At 42.2% G+C, this 16,134-nt stretch overlaps 1 protein-coding gene across 1 annotated transcript in view; it reads right to left on the reverse strand.

Moving 5' to 3' along the window:
* The window catches only part of LOC121573483 (integrin alpha-2-like), a 33,947-nt gene that overhangs the window by 3,854 nt on the left and 13,959 nt on the right, over positions 1 to 16,134 (reverse strand). The window contains exons 4-27 of the mRNA XM_041885519.2: positions 15,740 to 15,831; positions 14,216 to 14,330; positions 13,902 to 14,029; positions 13,462 to 13,610; positions 12,904 to 13,054; positions 12,512 to 12,677; positions 12,266 to 12,339; positions 12,020 to 12,158; positions 10,053 to 10,198; positions 9,710 to 9,853; positions 9,086 to 9,289; positions 8,703 to 8,833; positions 7,720 to 7,883; positions 7,262 to 7,410; positions 6,142 to 6,252; positions 5,246 to 5,331; positions 3,124 to 3,265; positions 2,929 to 3,021; positions 2,747 to 2,823; positions 2,440 to 2,626; positions 2,197 to 2,307; positions 1,921 to 2,031; positions 225 to 338; positions 20 to 109 (exon numbers count right to left, since the gene is read on the reverse strand). Coding sequence (XP_041741453.1) covers positions 20 to 109; positions 225 to 338; positions 1,921 to 2,031; positions 2,197 to 2,307; positions 2,440 to 2,626; positions 2,747 to 2,823; positions 2,929 to 3,021; positions 3,124 to 3,265; positions 5,246 to 5,331; positions 6,142 to 6,252; positions 7,262 to 7,410; positions 7,720 to 7,883; positions 8,703 to 8,833; positions 9,086 to 9,289; positions 9,710 to 9,853; positions 10,053 to 10,198; positions 12,020 to 12,158; positions 12,266 to 12,339; positions 12,512 to 12,677; positions 12,904 to 13,054; positions 13,462 to 13,610; positions 13,902 to 14,029; positions 14,216 to 14,330; positions 15,740 to 15,831 — 3,074 coding nt within the window. The remainder of the gene's footprint in view (positions 1 to 19; positions 110 to 224; positions 339 to 1,920; positions 2,032 to 2,196; positions 2,308 to 2,439; positions 2,627 to 2,746; positions 2,824 to 2,928; positions 3,022 to 3,123; positions 3,266 to 5,245; positions 5,332 to 6,141; positions 6,253 to 7,261; positions 7,411 to 7,719; positions 7,884 to 8,702; positions 8,834 to 9,085; positions 9,290 to 9,709; positions 9,854 to 10,052; positions 10,199 to 12,019; positions 12,159 to 12,265; positions 12,340 to 12,511; positions 12,678 to 12,903; positions 13,055 to 13,461; positions 13,611 to 13,901; positions 14,030 to 14,215; positions 14,331 to 15,739; positions 15,832 to 16,134) is intronic.

A 16,134-nucleotide genomic window follows, 5' to 3' on the forward strand; every position in this document is an offset into this window, starting at 1 on the left:
TAAAGTATTTGTCCAGTACCGTCAGGTGCTTGTGAGAGATAACCAGCAGTTCAGGTTGGGAAGGCTCTATCTCTGTGCTCACAGTCAGCACGGTGGACTGGAATGAGGACTGCTCAGAAACAACACAATAGGAGGATTAATGAGGTAATGACTGGACACCATTAAAGAGGAGAAGCAAGCATGTAGATGATGAGGAACAGATGAATGTGTCTATCTATACTTACAGCAGCAAAGGTACCGTTCCATATCCGTGTGGTCACGTTCACAAAGAAATCGCTCATCAACTCCATGTCTTTCAGGACACATTTCATAGGTTGGCACTTGGCTGTCTTACAGTTCTGGAAGAATCAGAAAACAATAGATGGGTCATCCAATAGATTAGCCTTTTCTGTCCTCAGGAAACATCACTTCTTATTTAGTGTATAATGTGGATTCCAAAAGGCTTTAAATATAAGGTCAGGTGTCCTTTACCTTAGAAACACAAAAATATGGATCTTGCAAGGGAATTTGATGCACTTTGAACACTTTGTTTCAGTGGATGTAGGGGGTTTTGCCATGTCCCCGGTGTTATTCATCAACGTCCACAAGAAATATAAGCCTTAAAATAATAACATTTAAAATCTTTCTTCATTATTTTATAGCTCTAGTTAAATTCTCTCTCATCAATAAGTTATTTTTCTCATGATTATTGTATTTATTATTATTTTATTTAAGATGTTCTGTATGTCCCTGACATCACTTCCCACCCTGTTAGTTTGTTGTAATTCTCCATTTAAGAAAACTTTCTAAAATGATCCCACATTCAGGAAGTGTCATAATTTCTTTGGTGGGAAAACAATGGTGCAAAGGTACAGGACATAAATATTAACACTCAGTTGTATCTATTTTTCCATGTTTCATGTTGTTAGTCTGTATGTCCCACTCATACATTTCCACCCTGTTAGGCTAAATCATAGAGAAAATTGACAAAATTCAAAATGTTAAAATTTGTTTGATAGAGAAGTTAAAATCCTGTTCAAGTGTTCAACATTACGCTAGCTCAATCTTGCTCACTCACAGAGCTATGGCACCGACAGACATGGCAGCTCTGCTTCTAGCTCCTAAGCAACTTTGCAGTATTTTGTTTTTTTTGTATGTTATTTCTTGGCCATCACTAGCCGGCTACCACCCAGTTACTCAACCCTGCACCTTAGAGGCTGCTGCCTTATGTACATAGACATGGAATCACTGGCCACTTTAATAATGGAACACTAGTCACTTTAATAATGTTACATACTGCTTTACTCATTTCATATGCATTTACTGTATTCTACTGTATTTTAGTCTATGCCACTCCAACATTGCTCATCCTATTATTTTTATATTTCTTAATTCCATTCTTTTACTTTTAGATTTGTGTGTATTGTTGTGAATTGTTAGATACTACTGCACTGTTGGAGCTAGGAACAGAAGCATTTAGCTAAACCCGCAATAACATCTGCTAAATATGTGTATGTGACCAATAACATTTGATTTTGATTTGATATGAATTTGGGCTCCAAATGTTCACACTGTTAGGATTACGCACCTAACAGGTTGGAAAAAGCACCTGAAAAAATAAATAAGTGCCTGAGCTTGACCAATATGTTTTTCAATATGTATTTTTTCTGATTAGTATGCTTTTTTTTTTATATACGTATACTGTTTTTGTCAAAGGTTATGAGTTACAAAAGGCACCATATCGTAGGAATGACCCAGATATGCATTCAGAGATCATTAGATGTAAAACTGTGAATCTATCTTTGTCAGATATGCATTCAGAGGAGATCATTAGATGTAAAAGTTGTCTCTCTGAAATACAAAAATGACACACACACACACACACACACACACACACACACACACACACACACACACACACACACACACACACACACACACCAGCTCCTCTGTGCCCATGAGGTTCTCCTTGGAGAAGGATGGTGTGTAAGGCTTCTCACTGATCTTCAGAGGATTGACGAGGCTGGTTACTTCACAGCTAACATCTCCAGCCTGCGGAACAGCAAGAGGACAACAGTCAATCTGTTTCAAATAGAACTAAGTCCATCAGAAAGGTCCTTCTTGCCAGATTCTCTCCATCAAACCTGGGATTTGAACCAGCAAACCTGGGCCGTGGCTAGTTATTTAGAGACAGGTTGACTGATTATTTTTACTCACAGGTGCAGTGTTGACTCCTGTCACATACAGTAATGGGTTCCCTCCTGCTGTAGCGCTGGGCAGTGAGACTGTGAGGTAGGCAATATTCACTGGGAAATTCCCTGTAGAAACCTGAACAGAAGAGAAAACACATATAATTGATGCATCACACTTGTCTTACCATTTCTACCACAAGGGGAACTATTTTACCACAGACTGACTGACACAGAATGACTGTGTACCTGTGTGTGCATGATTTCTCACCTTCAGAGAGAATTTTAACTCAGGGCCGATGTCATTGAAAGTATTCACTGTGGTCTTCACCTCATTATCCATGTCAACCACGTAGAAATTTAGATTTGCTTCCCTGGAGAGAGCGATCTCTGAATCATAGTGGACAGGGATGGAGATAGAGGCTTGGTTGTCTGAGGGGTTCACCTCTTTGCTGTCACTGTAATAAGCACATGCAATCAATCAATCAATCAATCAATCAATCATGTAACAGAAGATACATAGGCCTAAGAGAGATTACTATATGATCAACAAACAAGCAAGTTCTGTGTGATCCTACCTTAGAGCTTCAAAGCTCACATCGGCTTCGGTCTGCAGTTGATTCAGGTTGAAGTCAAAGTTGATTACGAATGTCACCTGCAGGGAACAGATGTGTATTGTTTAGAAAACGACAACCCTGGCTGACAGAGAGAGAGACCTACACACACGCCCGTAATTGTTATGTTTGTCGTCAGCCCTTACCTCTTGGTTCTGCCTTAAAGCTGGGTACCCCACCTGGCATGAGAGGCTACGGAACTCTTTGGTGGAGCTGCACTTCACCTCTGTTCCATCACTCTGAAATGAATCACACAATGTTAGGGAATGTTTACTGATAAATATCCAAATAGTCATCCTATAGTGGGTGTCATCCTAAAAAGCAAAGTGGCTGATGCATACTGGAGGAGTGATGGAGGCGTAGAAGAGGTTTTTTGAGTATGTGGCCATGACTCGGGTGTTGTACGCATTCTCCTTCTTGTTGGTCACAGACACAGTGAAGGACAGCCTCTTGTTCTTAAAGCTGACCAACATCTTAGACGAACTGCAAAACACAACACTCATTTTACTCAAAACAATACAGAGGTTGTAAGAATGAATGTTAAAATATACCTGCAGTATGTGAGTGGGACTGTTCCAGTGCTGTAGAATGAAGATACTACATTATGATGGGGTGGGACTGTTCCAGTGCTGTAGAATGAAGATACTACATTATGATGGGGTGGGACTGTTCCAGTGCTGTAGAATGAAGATACTACATTATGATGGGGTGGGACTGTTCCAGTGCTGTAGAATGAAGATACTACATTATGATGGGGTGGGACTGTTCTAGTGCTGTAGAATGAAGATACTACATTATGATGGGGTGGGACTGTTCTAGTGCTGTAGAATGAAGATACTACATTATGATGGGGTGGGACTGTTCCAGTGCTGTAGAATGAAGATACTACATTATGATGGGGTGGGACTGTTCTAGTGCTGTAGAATGAAGATACTACATTATGATGGGGTGGGACTGTTCCAGTGCTGTAGAATGAAGATACTACATTATGATGGGGTGGGACTGTTCCAGTGCTGTAGAATGAAGATACTACATTATGATGGGGTGGGACTGTTCCAGTGCTGTAGAATGAAGATACTACATTATGATGGGGTGGGACTGTTCCAGTGCTGTAGAATGAAGATACTACATTATGATGGGGTGGGACTGTTCCAGTGCTGTAGAATGAAGATACTACATTATGATGGGGTGGGACTGTTCCAGTGCTGTAGAATGAAGATACTACATTATGATGGGGTGGGACTGTTCCAGTGCTGTAGAATGAAGATACTACATTATGATGGGGTGGGACTGTTCTAGTGCTGTAGAATGAAGATACTACATTATGATGGAGTGGGACTGTTCCAGTGCTGTAGAATGAAGATACTACATTATGATGGGGTGGGACTGTTCTAGTGCTGTAGAATGAAGATACTACATTATGATGGGGTGGGACTGTTCCAGTGCTGTAGAATGAAGATACTACATTATGATGGGGTGGGACTGTTCCAGTGCTGTAGAATGAAGATACTACATTATGATGGGGTGGGACTGTTCCAGTGCTGTAGAATGAAGATACTACATTATGATGGGGAATCCTTTAACTGTAACACATCTCATGGGTCAGGTCACATATGGTGGCACAATTAACTGGAGCAGTGAAAATAAAATATGTCATGCTACCCCTCTGACTGGCCGAGGTTTACAACCTTGCCACTCACTCTACGAGGTGCTGTCTGTACTGTACTGTCTGTCTGTCTGTACTGTGTGTATAATAATGATTTCAACAAATCGCACTGCACTTAACTGTTAAAGGTAATTATGTTTGAGCTGACATCCGTAGTGTTTACTGTAAATGCTATCATGACAGGGAAATTTATTTTAAAAGTTCAGCGCAATGTTGCTACATTGTGGTGTGTTTGAATCATGGACTCTGTTTATCAACTTATGTAACAAGCTGAATGTATTTTCTTTAACCAGCAAGGCTTGATAGAGGAAGTGTATTCCCAACTAAACCAGACCAGCAGAACAGAAAATGACTTATTTGTCTGGTCCCACAGAAAAACATTTGGGAATACTTTATTTATTTATTTATTTCACCTTTATTTAACCAGGTAAGCCAGTTGAGAACAAGTTCTCATTTACAACTGCGACCTGGCCAAGATAAAGCAAAGCAGTGCGATAAAAACAGCAACACAGTGTTACATATGGGGTAAAACAAAACATAAAGTCAAAAATACCACAGAAAATATGTATACAGTGTGTGTTATCATGAGATCTTATAGGGAGAGTGTTAATTTCTGATTGTTTATTTCAATTTTGTTTGTTGTGTTTCACATGCTTTGGCAATGTAAACATATGTTTCCCCCATGCCAATAAAGGCCATTTTAATTTACTTGATTTAGGTTGAGGGTAGCCTGCACCATTGAGCGCCGTGTTCAATATGGATTTACTATGCTAGGTTGAGAGTGTGTCAGATCTCACCTGGGAATCATCTCTCCTTTCTTGACGTTCAAGAGCAGGTCACTCTCACACAGCTCGTCAGAGCCACAGTCTTTGGAGAATGGGATCTGTTTTAAGAGTTCACATGACATTGTTTAGGGGTTGAATTGAGAATTCAGATGTGGAGGTGCCCTATCCCGGTTCCACGTCCCGGTTCAACTCTAACCCTATCCTCAACCACAACCCTAACCCTAGCTTCAGGTCCATGTCCCGGTACAACCCTAACCCTAACCCTAGCCTCAACCACAACCCTAACCCTAGCTTCAGGTCCACATCCTGGTTCAACCCTAAACCCTAGCCTCAACCACAACCACAACCCTAACCCTAGCTTCATGTCCACATCCCAGTTCAACCCTAACCCTCAACCACAACCCTAACCCTAGCTTAATGTCCACATCTCGGTTCAACCGTAACCCTATCCTCAACCACAACCCTAACCCTAGCCCTAGCCCAAACTCTAGCCTCAACCCTAGCTTCATGTCCACATCTCGGTTCAACCGTAACCCTATCCTCAACCACAACCCTAACCCTAACCCTAGCTTCATGTCCACATCCCAGTTCAACCCTAACCCTAGCCTCAACCACAACCCTAACCCTAGCTTCAGGTCCACATCCCAGTTCAACCCTAACCCTAGCCCTAGCCCAAACTCTAGCCTCAACCCTAGCTTCATGTCCACGTCCCAGTTCAACTTTCCTCATGACCCTATGATATAAAATTATAGTGTTAAATTACAAGATTTTCATTCCTAATAACATCAAAAAGGAGACGCACTAACACATAAAGCACAGATAATAACATCAATAGACACTTAAATAACTGCAACATCAATATACAGTAACATTTAATATATACTCTATCATATATAACTGAAACTCACAAAGAACTCCCATGCAGTAGGACGGAGCACATCTAGAACAGGACTGGAGTCTGGGTGCTGCAGAGTGATGTCCACACGCAGACCGATGGAGCTCACAAAGTCAGGGGCCTCCTGTCAGACAATAAAATAGGATTTATTTGATTTGTTTCATTTGACAGGGAACATGTACAACACAACAAACATCGCACTAGATTGTAGCTACATACTGTACATAGCTCATTCTCTGCAGGATCAGAACTTAGTAAAATGATTGGAATTGTATAAGGTAAACCAAATGACAATACAGCAATGTAGTGTATTCTATATCCTTTTTCATCTTATAATAATAATAAAAATAATATGCCATTTAGCAGACGCTTTTATCCAAAGCGACTTACAGTCATGCGTGCATACATCTTCATACATACATGTAAATATTAGTCTTGGCAATGTTCCTCAAACAACAATTTATTTATTTTTAAAGGGATTTATATATTAATGATATGTACCCAATGATTTTTGAAGAATATAGCTTATAAATGCCTCATGAGCTTAGTTCAACTGTCGTACCCCATCAGAACCATAAATATAAGTTTGTTTTACTCCAATGTTTGTAGTCTAATAAAAAGCATGAGCTGGCGTACACCCAGAGAACATTATTTAGTGTAGAGGTGCTGACTAACGGAGAATAAACTGGAAGTTATAAAAACAAATAAAGAGAGTCGCTATGTTTAAACTCCCAGTAATTGATTGGGTAAGAAACGACCAACGTTTTGGCATCACTGTGCCTCCACCCTGAAGAAGTAGAGTGTGCAACTCTCTTGATTTGTTTTTATAACTCCAATGTTTGTAAACAACGTAAATGTAAACAAAACTGTATAGCCTCAAAACATGGTTAAAACTATAATTTTGATATCATGGATGGTCAGTCCTTGCATCCATAGCTCTGTCTATGAATTCGAGAGTCGTTATGCTTTGTTATTGTTTCAACTGCGGATTGCCCCTTTAAGTGTTTGTTGAAAGGATCATTCCTCCATTCAAAATGAACACAGTAATTCAACAAGGCCTGATAAAAGAGGAAAACCAGAAACACTTCATTCAGCAAATCATCATCAAACCATTTCATATTTTCTATCTTTACCTGAACAAAGACCTCTAGGGTGTCACAGACCTCCCTGGTGGAAACCCTGATCTCTTTCTGCAGGACTCTCTCTGAGTTACTGAACTGACCTCTGGAGGTGACGCGAGACGACTGGAGATCAGCATCCAGGGTCAGGTTGTACCTGAGAGCTGAGGTGAGACGTAACAGAGGCAACAAGACACAATTAGAGGGCGCCAAGACCATTACTATGATGTGAGAAGCCCCTGTAATACTGAAGGTGACCACTGATATGACAGTGACCGTGTGGAGAGGGGAAGGGAGAGAGAGAGAGAGAGGAAGGGGGAAAGAGAGAGAGAGAGAGAGGACGAGAGAGAGAGAGAGAGGAAGGGGGGAGAGAGGAAGAGAAGGAGAAAGAGAGAGAGAGAGAGGAAGGGGGAGAGAGAGGAAGAGAAGGAGAAAGAGAGAGAGACAGATTGACACAGGAAAGCAGGGCTTACCCACAGGTCCCACAGGTATCTTGGGCCTGAAGGTGGCGCTGAAACAGACAGAAGTGTTGAAGCAGGACACCAGCCTCCCACTGACCCTGCACGTCTTACTCAGGATGCTGACCTTGTCAGGGTTAAAGGTCGCCCTCGCTGTCACCACGGCCAGACCTCGAGACCTGGGAGAGGAACAGTCTACTGAGTATTCTCGTCATAATCATAATCATTGAGTCATAGGGCCTCCTGTAGCTCAGTTGGTAGAGCATGGCACTTGCAACGCCAGGGTTGTGGGTTCGATTCCCACGGGGGGCCAGTATGAAAAATTTATGCACTCACTAACTGTAAGTCGCTCTGGATAAGAGCGTCTGCTAAATGACTAAAATGTAAATGGAATAATCAAATCTCAATCTAGCTAGCTCTTGTATGCACGAATGACTACATCTTCACAGGACATCACTTAACTACTGTATGAGTCAACTTTTGATTGGTTGACTCATTAATTCATTTATTGATTAATTGACTGGTTAATTGGTTGACTGACTGATTGATTCAATCTTTAAATAATGATATAATGGACATCAGCAGCTATGTAGAAGTGGGGAATGGACAGCATAATAATCCAGCTAGCTGTTCTGTTCTGCTCTGCTCTCCATATGGAGTGGGACGAGGTAACAACACTCAATTATTTTACACAGTTAAGACCAAGCTGTCCATGAGACAGCACATCTCACTCAGTCAACAAAAACTTGAGGAGACAAGCATTGTATGTTTCTCTCACAACCTGCTGTAATTCCATTGGTTTGGTTTAGAGTTACTGTAACCCCAAATAAGTTGGCCAGCTGCCAAGAACAGCTGCCAGTTTGTTGATATCAAGTAAACACTTAACTCGAGTGGGACATGTGGGAATTGTGGGAAACAAAATGATATAGTTTACCTCTGAAGAGGAGGGGTGGAACTGGGTTAAAACAAAGAAAAGAGAAGAAACTAGCGAATCTCACCAGAGCTGGACCACCTTCCCGTAAGCCCCCACTGATACATCTGGGATGGTGTCATCGTTTAGGTCGGAACTGGCGTCTAGGGACCGCCCAAAATACTTCAACGCAGGGTCCAGCTTGGAGCCTAGGATTTTCTGAAATGAACAGGATAAAACACGATCTCACAACTTGATCTCACATCAAATGCTCACGTTGGCTGAATTCCAACAGCCTGAGAAACGCTCATATTCTCAGAATTACAAAACCTCCAATATTTGCATTCTATATTGAGACATGCTAGCAAGTGCTTATGGTTAGGCTAAGGTTGCATTGAGTGTTAGCACTGAGCACCATCTGCATCATTGGCAGGTCTGTATTCAGAGGACAGTGTTGAGTCCTGTAGCTACCTGAGAGCACTGTGTCCTCAGCCTCTTCTTGTCCCCGTTGAAGACATAAATGACCCCCCTGTTGTTGTCTTCCAGTGGGGCTCCTACCACCACATCACTGTAACCATCCATGTTGAGGTCAGGCACCGCTGAGATAGACATCCCAAAACGAGCGTTGTCCACTGGGGATGGACCCTTCAGGAACCCCTGGTCACTTAGGACGCCCTAGAAACACAGATGGAAAATAATTCATATTGAATATACTGTAAGTGTGCTTAGGAAGATCTGTCTTTCAAAATGTCCTGAACCACTGTGCTCAGAACATGCAGTGTGTAGACCAAAATGAAACCATTAGACGAAATGTACTGTAGTGGGTCTGCCCTCAAAAAAGAGATGAAAGGCTTTGGGCTGTAGGTTACAGTACCGTAGAGTACAGTACAGTACAGTAGAGTACAATACAGTACAGTAGAGTACAGTACAGTGGACTACAGTAGGTTACAGTACAGTAGAGTACAGTAGAGTACAGTACAGTAGAGTACAGTTCAGTAGAGTGCAATACAGTACAGTACAGCAGAGTACAATGAAGTACAGTAGAGTAGAGTGCAGTACAGTACAGTACAGTAGAGTGCAGTATGTGTGGCTTACCTTGGTGAAAGAGAGGAGATAGACCTTCCCAGTCTCCTTCTTCTGTTCATTCATGAACATGGGAGCGCCGACCAGCAGTAGATCAGACACACCATCTTTATCCACGTCCAAAGGACAGAGTACACTGCCATAGTAGGAGCCTATCTACAGAATAGAAAGCACATAGAACACACAGTGTCTTTAGAGCCAGTGAGCAGAAACAAAGGATAACAACATTAACAAGTCAGAGATGATAGATCACACAGAGATAATAAAGAGAACGTGGATCATAGAAAGCCATGACATCTACCACCACAAAAAAAAGGTACATGCTCTTCTCTGTCAGGCAGTCCAACCCTCGTACCTGATCTCCTCTCTGGGAGTCTATGACGGTGGGTTGTCCCTTGCTGTTGATGGTGTACACTATGACCTGTCCAGTGTGGTTGGACCGAGGAGCGCCAGCCACATAGTACTCCGTGCTGCCATCATTCAGCGTTGTCACGGAGTAGCCTGAACCGAACAGCCAAACAGAACATTATGGACTAATTTGTAACAATATCCAGTGCTAGTAGTCTTACTGCCAGTCACACTGTAAATCAAGATACAGTGGGGGAAAAAAGTATTTAGTCAGTCACCAATTGTGCAAGTTCTCCCACTTAAAAAGATGAGAGGCCTGTAATTTTCATCATAGGTACACGTCAACTATGACAGACAAATTGAGAAAAAAAAATCCAGAAAATCACATTGTAGGATTTTTATAGAATTTATTTGCAAATTATGGTGGAAAATAAGTATTTGGTAACCTACAGACAAGCAAGATTTCTGGCTCTCACAGACCTGTAACTTCTTCTTTAAGAGGTCCTCTGTCCTCCACTCGTTACCTGTATTAATGGCACCTGTTTGAACTTGTTATCAGTATGAAAAGACACCTGTCCACAACCTCAAACAGTCACACTCCAAACTCCACTATGGCCAAGACCAAAGAGCTGTCAAAGGACACCAGAAACAAAATTGTAGACCTGCACCAGGCTGGGAAGACTGAATCTGCAATAGGTAAGCAGCTTGGTTTGAAGAAATCAACTGTGGGAGCAATTATTAGAAAATGGAAGACATAAAGAACACTGATAATCTCCCCTGATCTGGGGCTCCACGTAAGATCTCACCCCGTGGGGTCAAAATGATCACAAGAACGGTGAGCAAAAAATCCCAGAACCACACGGGGGGACCTAGTGAATGACCTGCAGAGAGCTGGGACCAAAGTAACAAAGTCTACCATCAGTAACACACTACGCCGGCCAGGGGACTCAAATCCTGCAGTGCCAGACGTGTCCCCTGCTTAAGCCAGTACATGTCCAGGCCCGTCTGAAGTTTGCTAGAGTGCATTTGGATGATCCAGAAGAGGATTGGGAGAATGTCATATGGTCAGATGAAACCAAAATAGAACTTTTTTGGTAAAAACTCAACTCGTCGTGTTTGGAGGACAAAGAATGCTTGAGTTGCATCCAAAGAACACCATACCTACTGTGAAGCATGGGGGTGGGAAACATCATGCTTTGGGGCTGTTTTCTGCAAAGGGACCAGGACGACTGATCCGTGTAAAGGAAAGAATGAATGGGGCCATGTATCGTGAGATTTTGAATGAAAACCTCCGCCCATCAGCAAGGGCATTGAAGATGAAACGTGGCTGGTCTTTCAGCAGACAATGATCCCAAACACACCGCCCGGGCAACAAAGGAGTGGCTTCGTAAGAAGCATTTCAAGGTCCTGGAGTGGCCTAGCCAGTCTCAGATCTCAACCCCATAGAAAATCTTTGGAGGGAGTTGAAAGTCCGTGTTGCCCAGCGACAGGCCCAAAACATCACTGCTCTAGAGGAGATTTGCATGGAGGAATGGGCCAAAATACCAGCAACAGTGTGTGAAAACCTTGTGAAGACTTACAGAAAACGTTTGACCTGTGTCATTGCCAACAAAGGGTATATAACAAAGTATTGAGAAACTTTTGTTATTGACCAAATACTTATTTTCCACCATAATTTGCAAATAATTCATTAAAAATCCTACAATGTGATTTTCTGTATTTTATTTTCTCATTTTGTCTGTCATAGTTGATGTGTACCTATGATGAAAATTACAGGCCCCCCCTCCTTTTGGTTAAAAGGCCGTTAATACTTTTTCCCCCACTGTATATTTAGTTTGAACTCCAATAAACATTCAAATTGAGTTAGAAATTGTTGGAAAAGCAAGAGACCAAAGAATGGCACGGTGCTGTATGATAAACAAATAATAAAATAGCAGGTAAAGGAGCAAATATTGACATTTAGAACGAACTCACCTAATAGTGAACTGTGGTTTCTGTCCTCTAGGACTTTCTCAAAGGTCGTCTTGGGGAAGATGTCTGATTTCTGAGCAGTGTAGTGAACCACAGTACCACTCCAGCCATAGGCCCCCACTGCACCCAGCATCATCATGTTCTAGAACAAGTGGGAGAGAATTACCTGTTTAAACATGCTGAATAGAGGCTTACAGGTTGGAAATAAATGTGGAGGTTTGTGTGATAGTATCCTTAGCCTGAACATACCTGCTTCTTGGTTTGGTGGGCACTGAACCCCACTTGGGACATCTCCATCTGAAAATCACCCCCTTTCCCAGTACCTGTCTCCCAAGACAACACAGAGTAAGACTGCTACCTTCTTAAAAGGTAACATGTCTTCAAGGTCCATTCATACTGTTGGAATGTATATAGGTCGATATTTTTTCATTATGGATACAAATTTGACCTCTATCAAAAATGAAGAATAAATTACTTTAAAAAACAGTAGTGTACCCTCTATATTGAAGATTCTGTCTCCCAGAGTTCCAGCGATCTCAAGCAGAGCTTCCTCAGCTGACACATTAAAGAAGTACCTGTCTGCCGGGGTACTGGCGATGGACTTGATCTCAGCAATCAGGTTTTTAGTGTCGATGTCATTCCTTATGTAATACCCAAGGACCTAGAAACATAATAAAGAATACATTTTAAAACGATTCATGTTAGAATGAAAGGGACGATTAATAAAACATAATAATATCATGTTATAAAGGTTTTAAACAGTAAATGTTAATACCTCACACTCAACACTGTATATACGTATGTGCCTTTTGATAAAGAGATTTTATGTCAACGAGACAAACCTAGATCAATAAAGGTTCAACTAATTGAGTGTGATATTAACTTACAGCAATACCAAACCGGGTGATCTTGTCCTGCTCACACTTCCCGATGACGTTGTCTTTGAGGTCCTTGTCGTGAGACTCTCCATCCGTCACCACCACCATCACCTTACTGGCTCCAGGTCGGCCACCGTTCCTAGGCAAGAACGCCTGCTGTCTGAGATACACACTCAACAGGTGTCAAATAGTAGCATCCATCTCAAACCCAAGTCAATAGCAAAAAGCATGTAAAGAAATAGTTTCTAAAACACTTGTTCTGAACACATTTTATTGTGTTGGATTCCATTGGATTCCATTCTTCTATGTGTTGTATTCCATTCTATTCTATTCAAGTGTTCCATTCTAACCCCCTCTTTGGGGGGATTTCAGTTTGCAAATAGAGATTCTAATCCTTTTGTTCAAGTCTTTTTTATAAATATGTTGAGTCAACAGAGTCAGGATATCTTTATTTAGAATACATCAGGTCACGGTCACTTAAGGTTCCATTGACTAACAGAAAACAAGAGGAAAGGCCTGAGAATGTTGGCATTGCAGGCATGGAAAGTGTTGCAGACTGAGACGCACCTGGAAAATTCAATGGCCCGGAAGGTGTTAGTCTCCAAGCCTGACTTCTGGAGTATGTTCGCTGCAGCCGCAATGATTGAGTCTTTGGTTTTGTAGGAGTTCAGATGGAATTCAAAAGACGGATCAACTGCGTACTGTATAATACTTACCTGAAAGCAAAAACATAAAGTCAACAAACAAACTGATAGGGACAGATAATTTACTTGGGCCAGGATTCAATCTGACCGTGGGTTGTCGACAATGCAGCTTTTAAAGGCAATTTCCAACTGAGAAGAAATATGCAGCGTTTACCGTGAATGAGAACATTGCCTTTAAAAGCTGCATTGTCGATTGCATCCGGCCTTTGACAATTCCTATAAATGGCAGTCGTGGCATTTCATTCTTCCTGAGCCCAGGTGGCAATTAATATACAGTACACTGATAACTGTGATCCCACTTACCTGAGTATTGTCAGGTCCAATATCCAAGTTCTCCAACAGTTTCTTGAGGAAAGCCACAACTGGTGGCCAGGGATATATACTGTTAGAGCCATCCAAGACAATAGCAATATCCATGGGACCCCCACAAGCTGGACAGACAAGAGAAGAATTGGGTTAATGTCAGTACTGTATGGTAACCATGTATAACTCCAATTACAAAGGGGCGTTAAATATGATATACAGTAGGACTTAATTTATACTTTTAATCAAAGGTGAAAACAATAGAGAACTCGTATTCTAAGAATACGTATGTCAAAATGATTGTGGACTCTTACTCTGAAGGGCAGGTGAGAATGAAGACAGGGGGTTGAAGAGAGGGCCGACTTCTGCACAGATCCCTGGGTAGTAATACTGACTGCCACATTTCTGAGCCCACAGAGGTCCACATGTCTACCAGGAGAAGACGAGACGATGCATGACATACAAGGTAAAACATCCAAATCAACCTTTAGGCTATCAGCCAATTCCAAACGGATCTTCTTGGAGCTTTCCAGCTGTACAATCAGATATAGGTAAAAGCTGCTTACCATGAATCAATCTCCCGTGACAGTGCGTGCTAGGGTTAGGGTATCTAGGGTTAGGGTAGTTAGGGTATCTAGGGTATCTAGGGTTAGGGTAGCTAGGGTAGCTAGGGTTAGGGTATCTAGGGTTAGGGTATCTAGGGTTAGGGTAGCTAGGGTTAGGGTATCTAGGGTATCTAGTGTTAGGGTAGCTAGGGTTAGAATATCTAGGGTTAGGGTAGGTTAGAGTATCTAGGGTAGCTAGGGTTAGGGTAGCTAGGGTTAGGGTAGCTAGGGTTAGGGTAGCTAGGGTTAGGGTAGCTAGGGTTAGGGTAGCTAGGGTTAAGGTAGGTTAGAGTATCTAGGGTAGCTAGGGTTAGGGTAGCTAGGGTTAGGGTAGCTAGGTTTAGGGTAGCTAGGGTTAGTGTAGCTAGGGTTAGGGTAGGTTAGAGTATCTAGGGTAGCTAGGGTTAGGGTAGCTAGGGTTAGGGTAGCTAGGGTTAGGGTAGCTAGAGTTAGGGTAGCTGGGGTTAGAGTATCTAGGGTTAGGGTAGCTAGGGTTAGAGTATCTAGGGTTAGGGTAGCTAGGGTTAGGGTAGCTAGGGTTAGGGTATCTAGGGTTAGAGTATCTAGGGTAGCTAGGGTTAGGGTAGCTAGGGTTAGGGTATCTAGGGTTAGAGTATCTAGGGTAGCTAGGGTTAGGGTAGCTAGGGTTAGGGTATCTAGGGTTAGGGTAGCTAGGGTTAGGGTATCTAGGGTTAGAGTATCTAGGGTAGCTAGGGTTAGGGTAGCTAGGGTTAGGGTATCTAGGGTTAGAGTATCTAGGGTAGCTAGGGTTAGGGTAGCTAGGGTTAGGGTAGCTAGGGTTAGAGTATCTAGGGTTAGGGTAGCTAGGGTTAGAGTATCTAGGGTTAGGGTAGCTAGGGTTAGAGTATCTAGGGTTAGGGTATCTAGGGTAGCTAGGGTTAGGGTAGCTAGGGTTAGGGTATCTAGGGTTAGAGTATCTAGGGTAGCTATGGTTAGGGTATCTAGGGTTAGGGTAGCTAGGGTTAGAGTATCTAGGGTTAGGGTAGCTAGGGTTAGGGTAGCTAGGTTAGGGGTAGCTAGGGTTAGGTATCTAGGTAGCTAGGGTTAGGGTAGGGTGGGTATCTGTTAAGAGTAGCTAGGGTTAGGGTATCTAGGGTTAGGGTAACTAGGGTTAGAGTATCTAGGGTTAGGGTATCTAGGGTTAGGGTATCTAGGGTTAGGGTAATTCTACTGCTATACAGACTCAGAAGTAGTGATGTGAAATCTGCTTACCATAAATGTATCTTCTGTAGCTGTACGGGTTAGGGTCAGCCCCAGGCTCATGTTGACATTGACGTTCCTCACTGTTGATATGCTGACTGAGTCTGAAACAGGAGAGGAAGAACAGTTAGTACACTGTACTTACATTACAGGAATAATTACGCTGTAATAAGAAAAACACTTTAATGTAAAGTGTTATTGAATACATTATCATGGTGTAATTACAGAGGTTTACCAACATTCATTAAAACACACAATGAGCACAATGAGTTCAATGAGAACTTGCAACTCTGAACAAAATCCCATCCTAACCACTGTGGCCATCATTCTGACTTACAGACAGATTTGACAGGATTCGAAAAGATTTCAAGGAAATGATGTGGTAAAACACAAGCTAACAATATAGG

This window comes from Coregonus clupeaformis, chromosome 9 (genome assembly GCF_020615455.1).
Source record: "Coregonus clupeaformis isolate EN_2021a chromosome 9, ASM2061545v1, whole genome shotgun sequence".
NCBI lineage: Eukaryota > Metazoa > Chordata > Actinopteri > Salmoniformes > Salmonidae > Coregonus > Coregonus clupeaformis.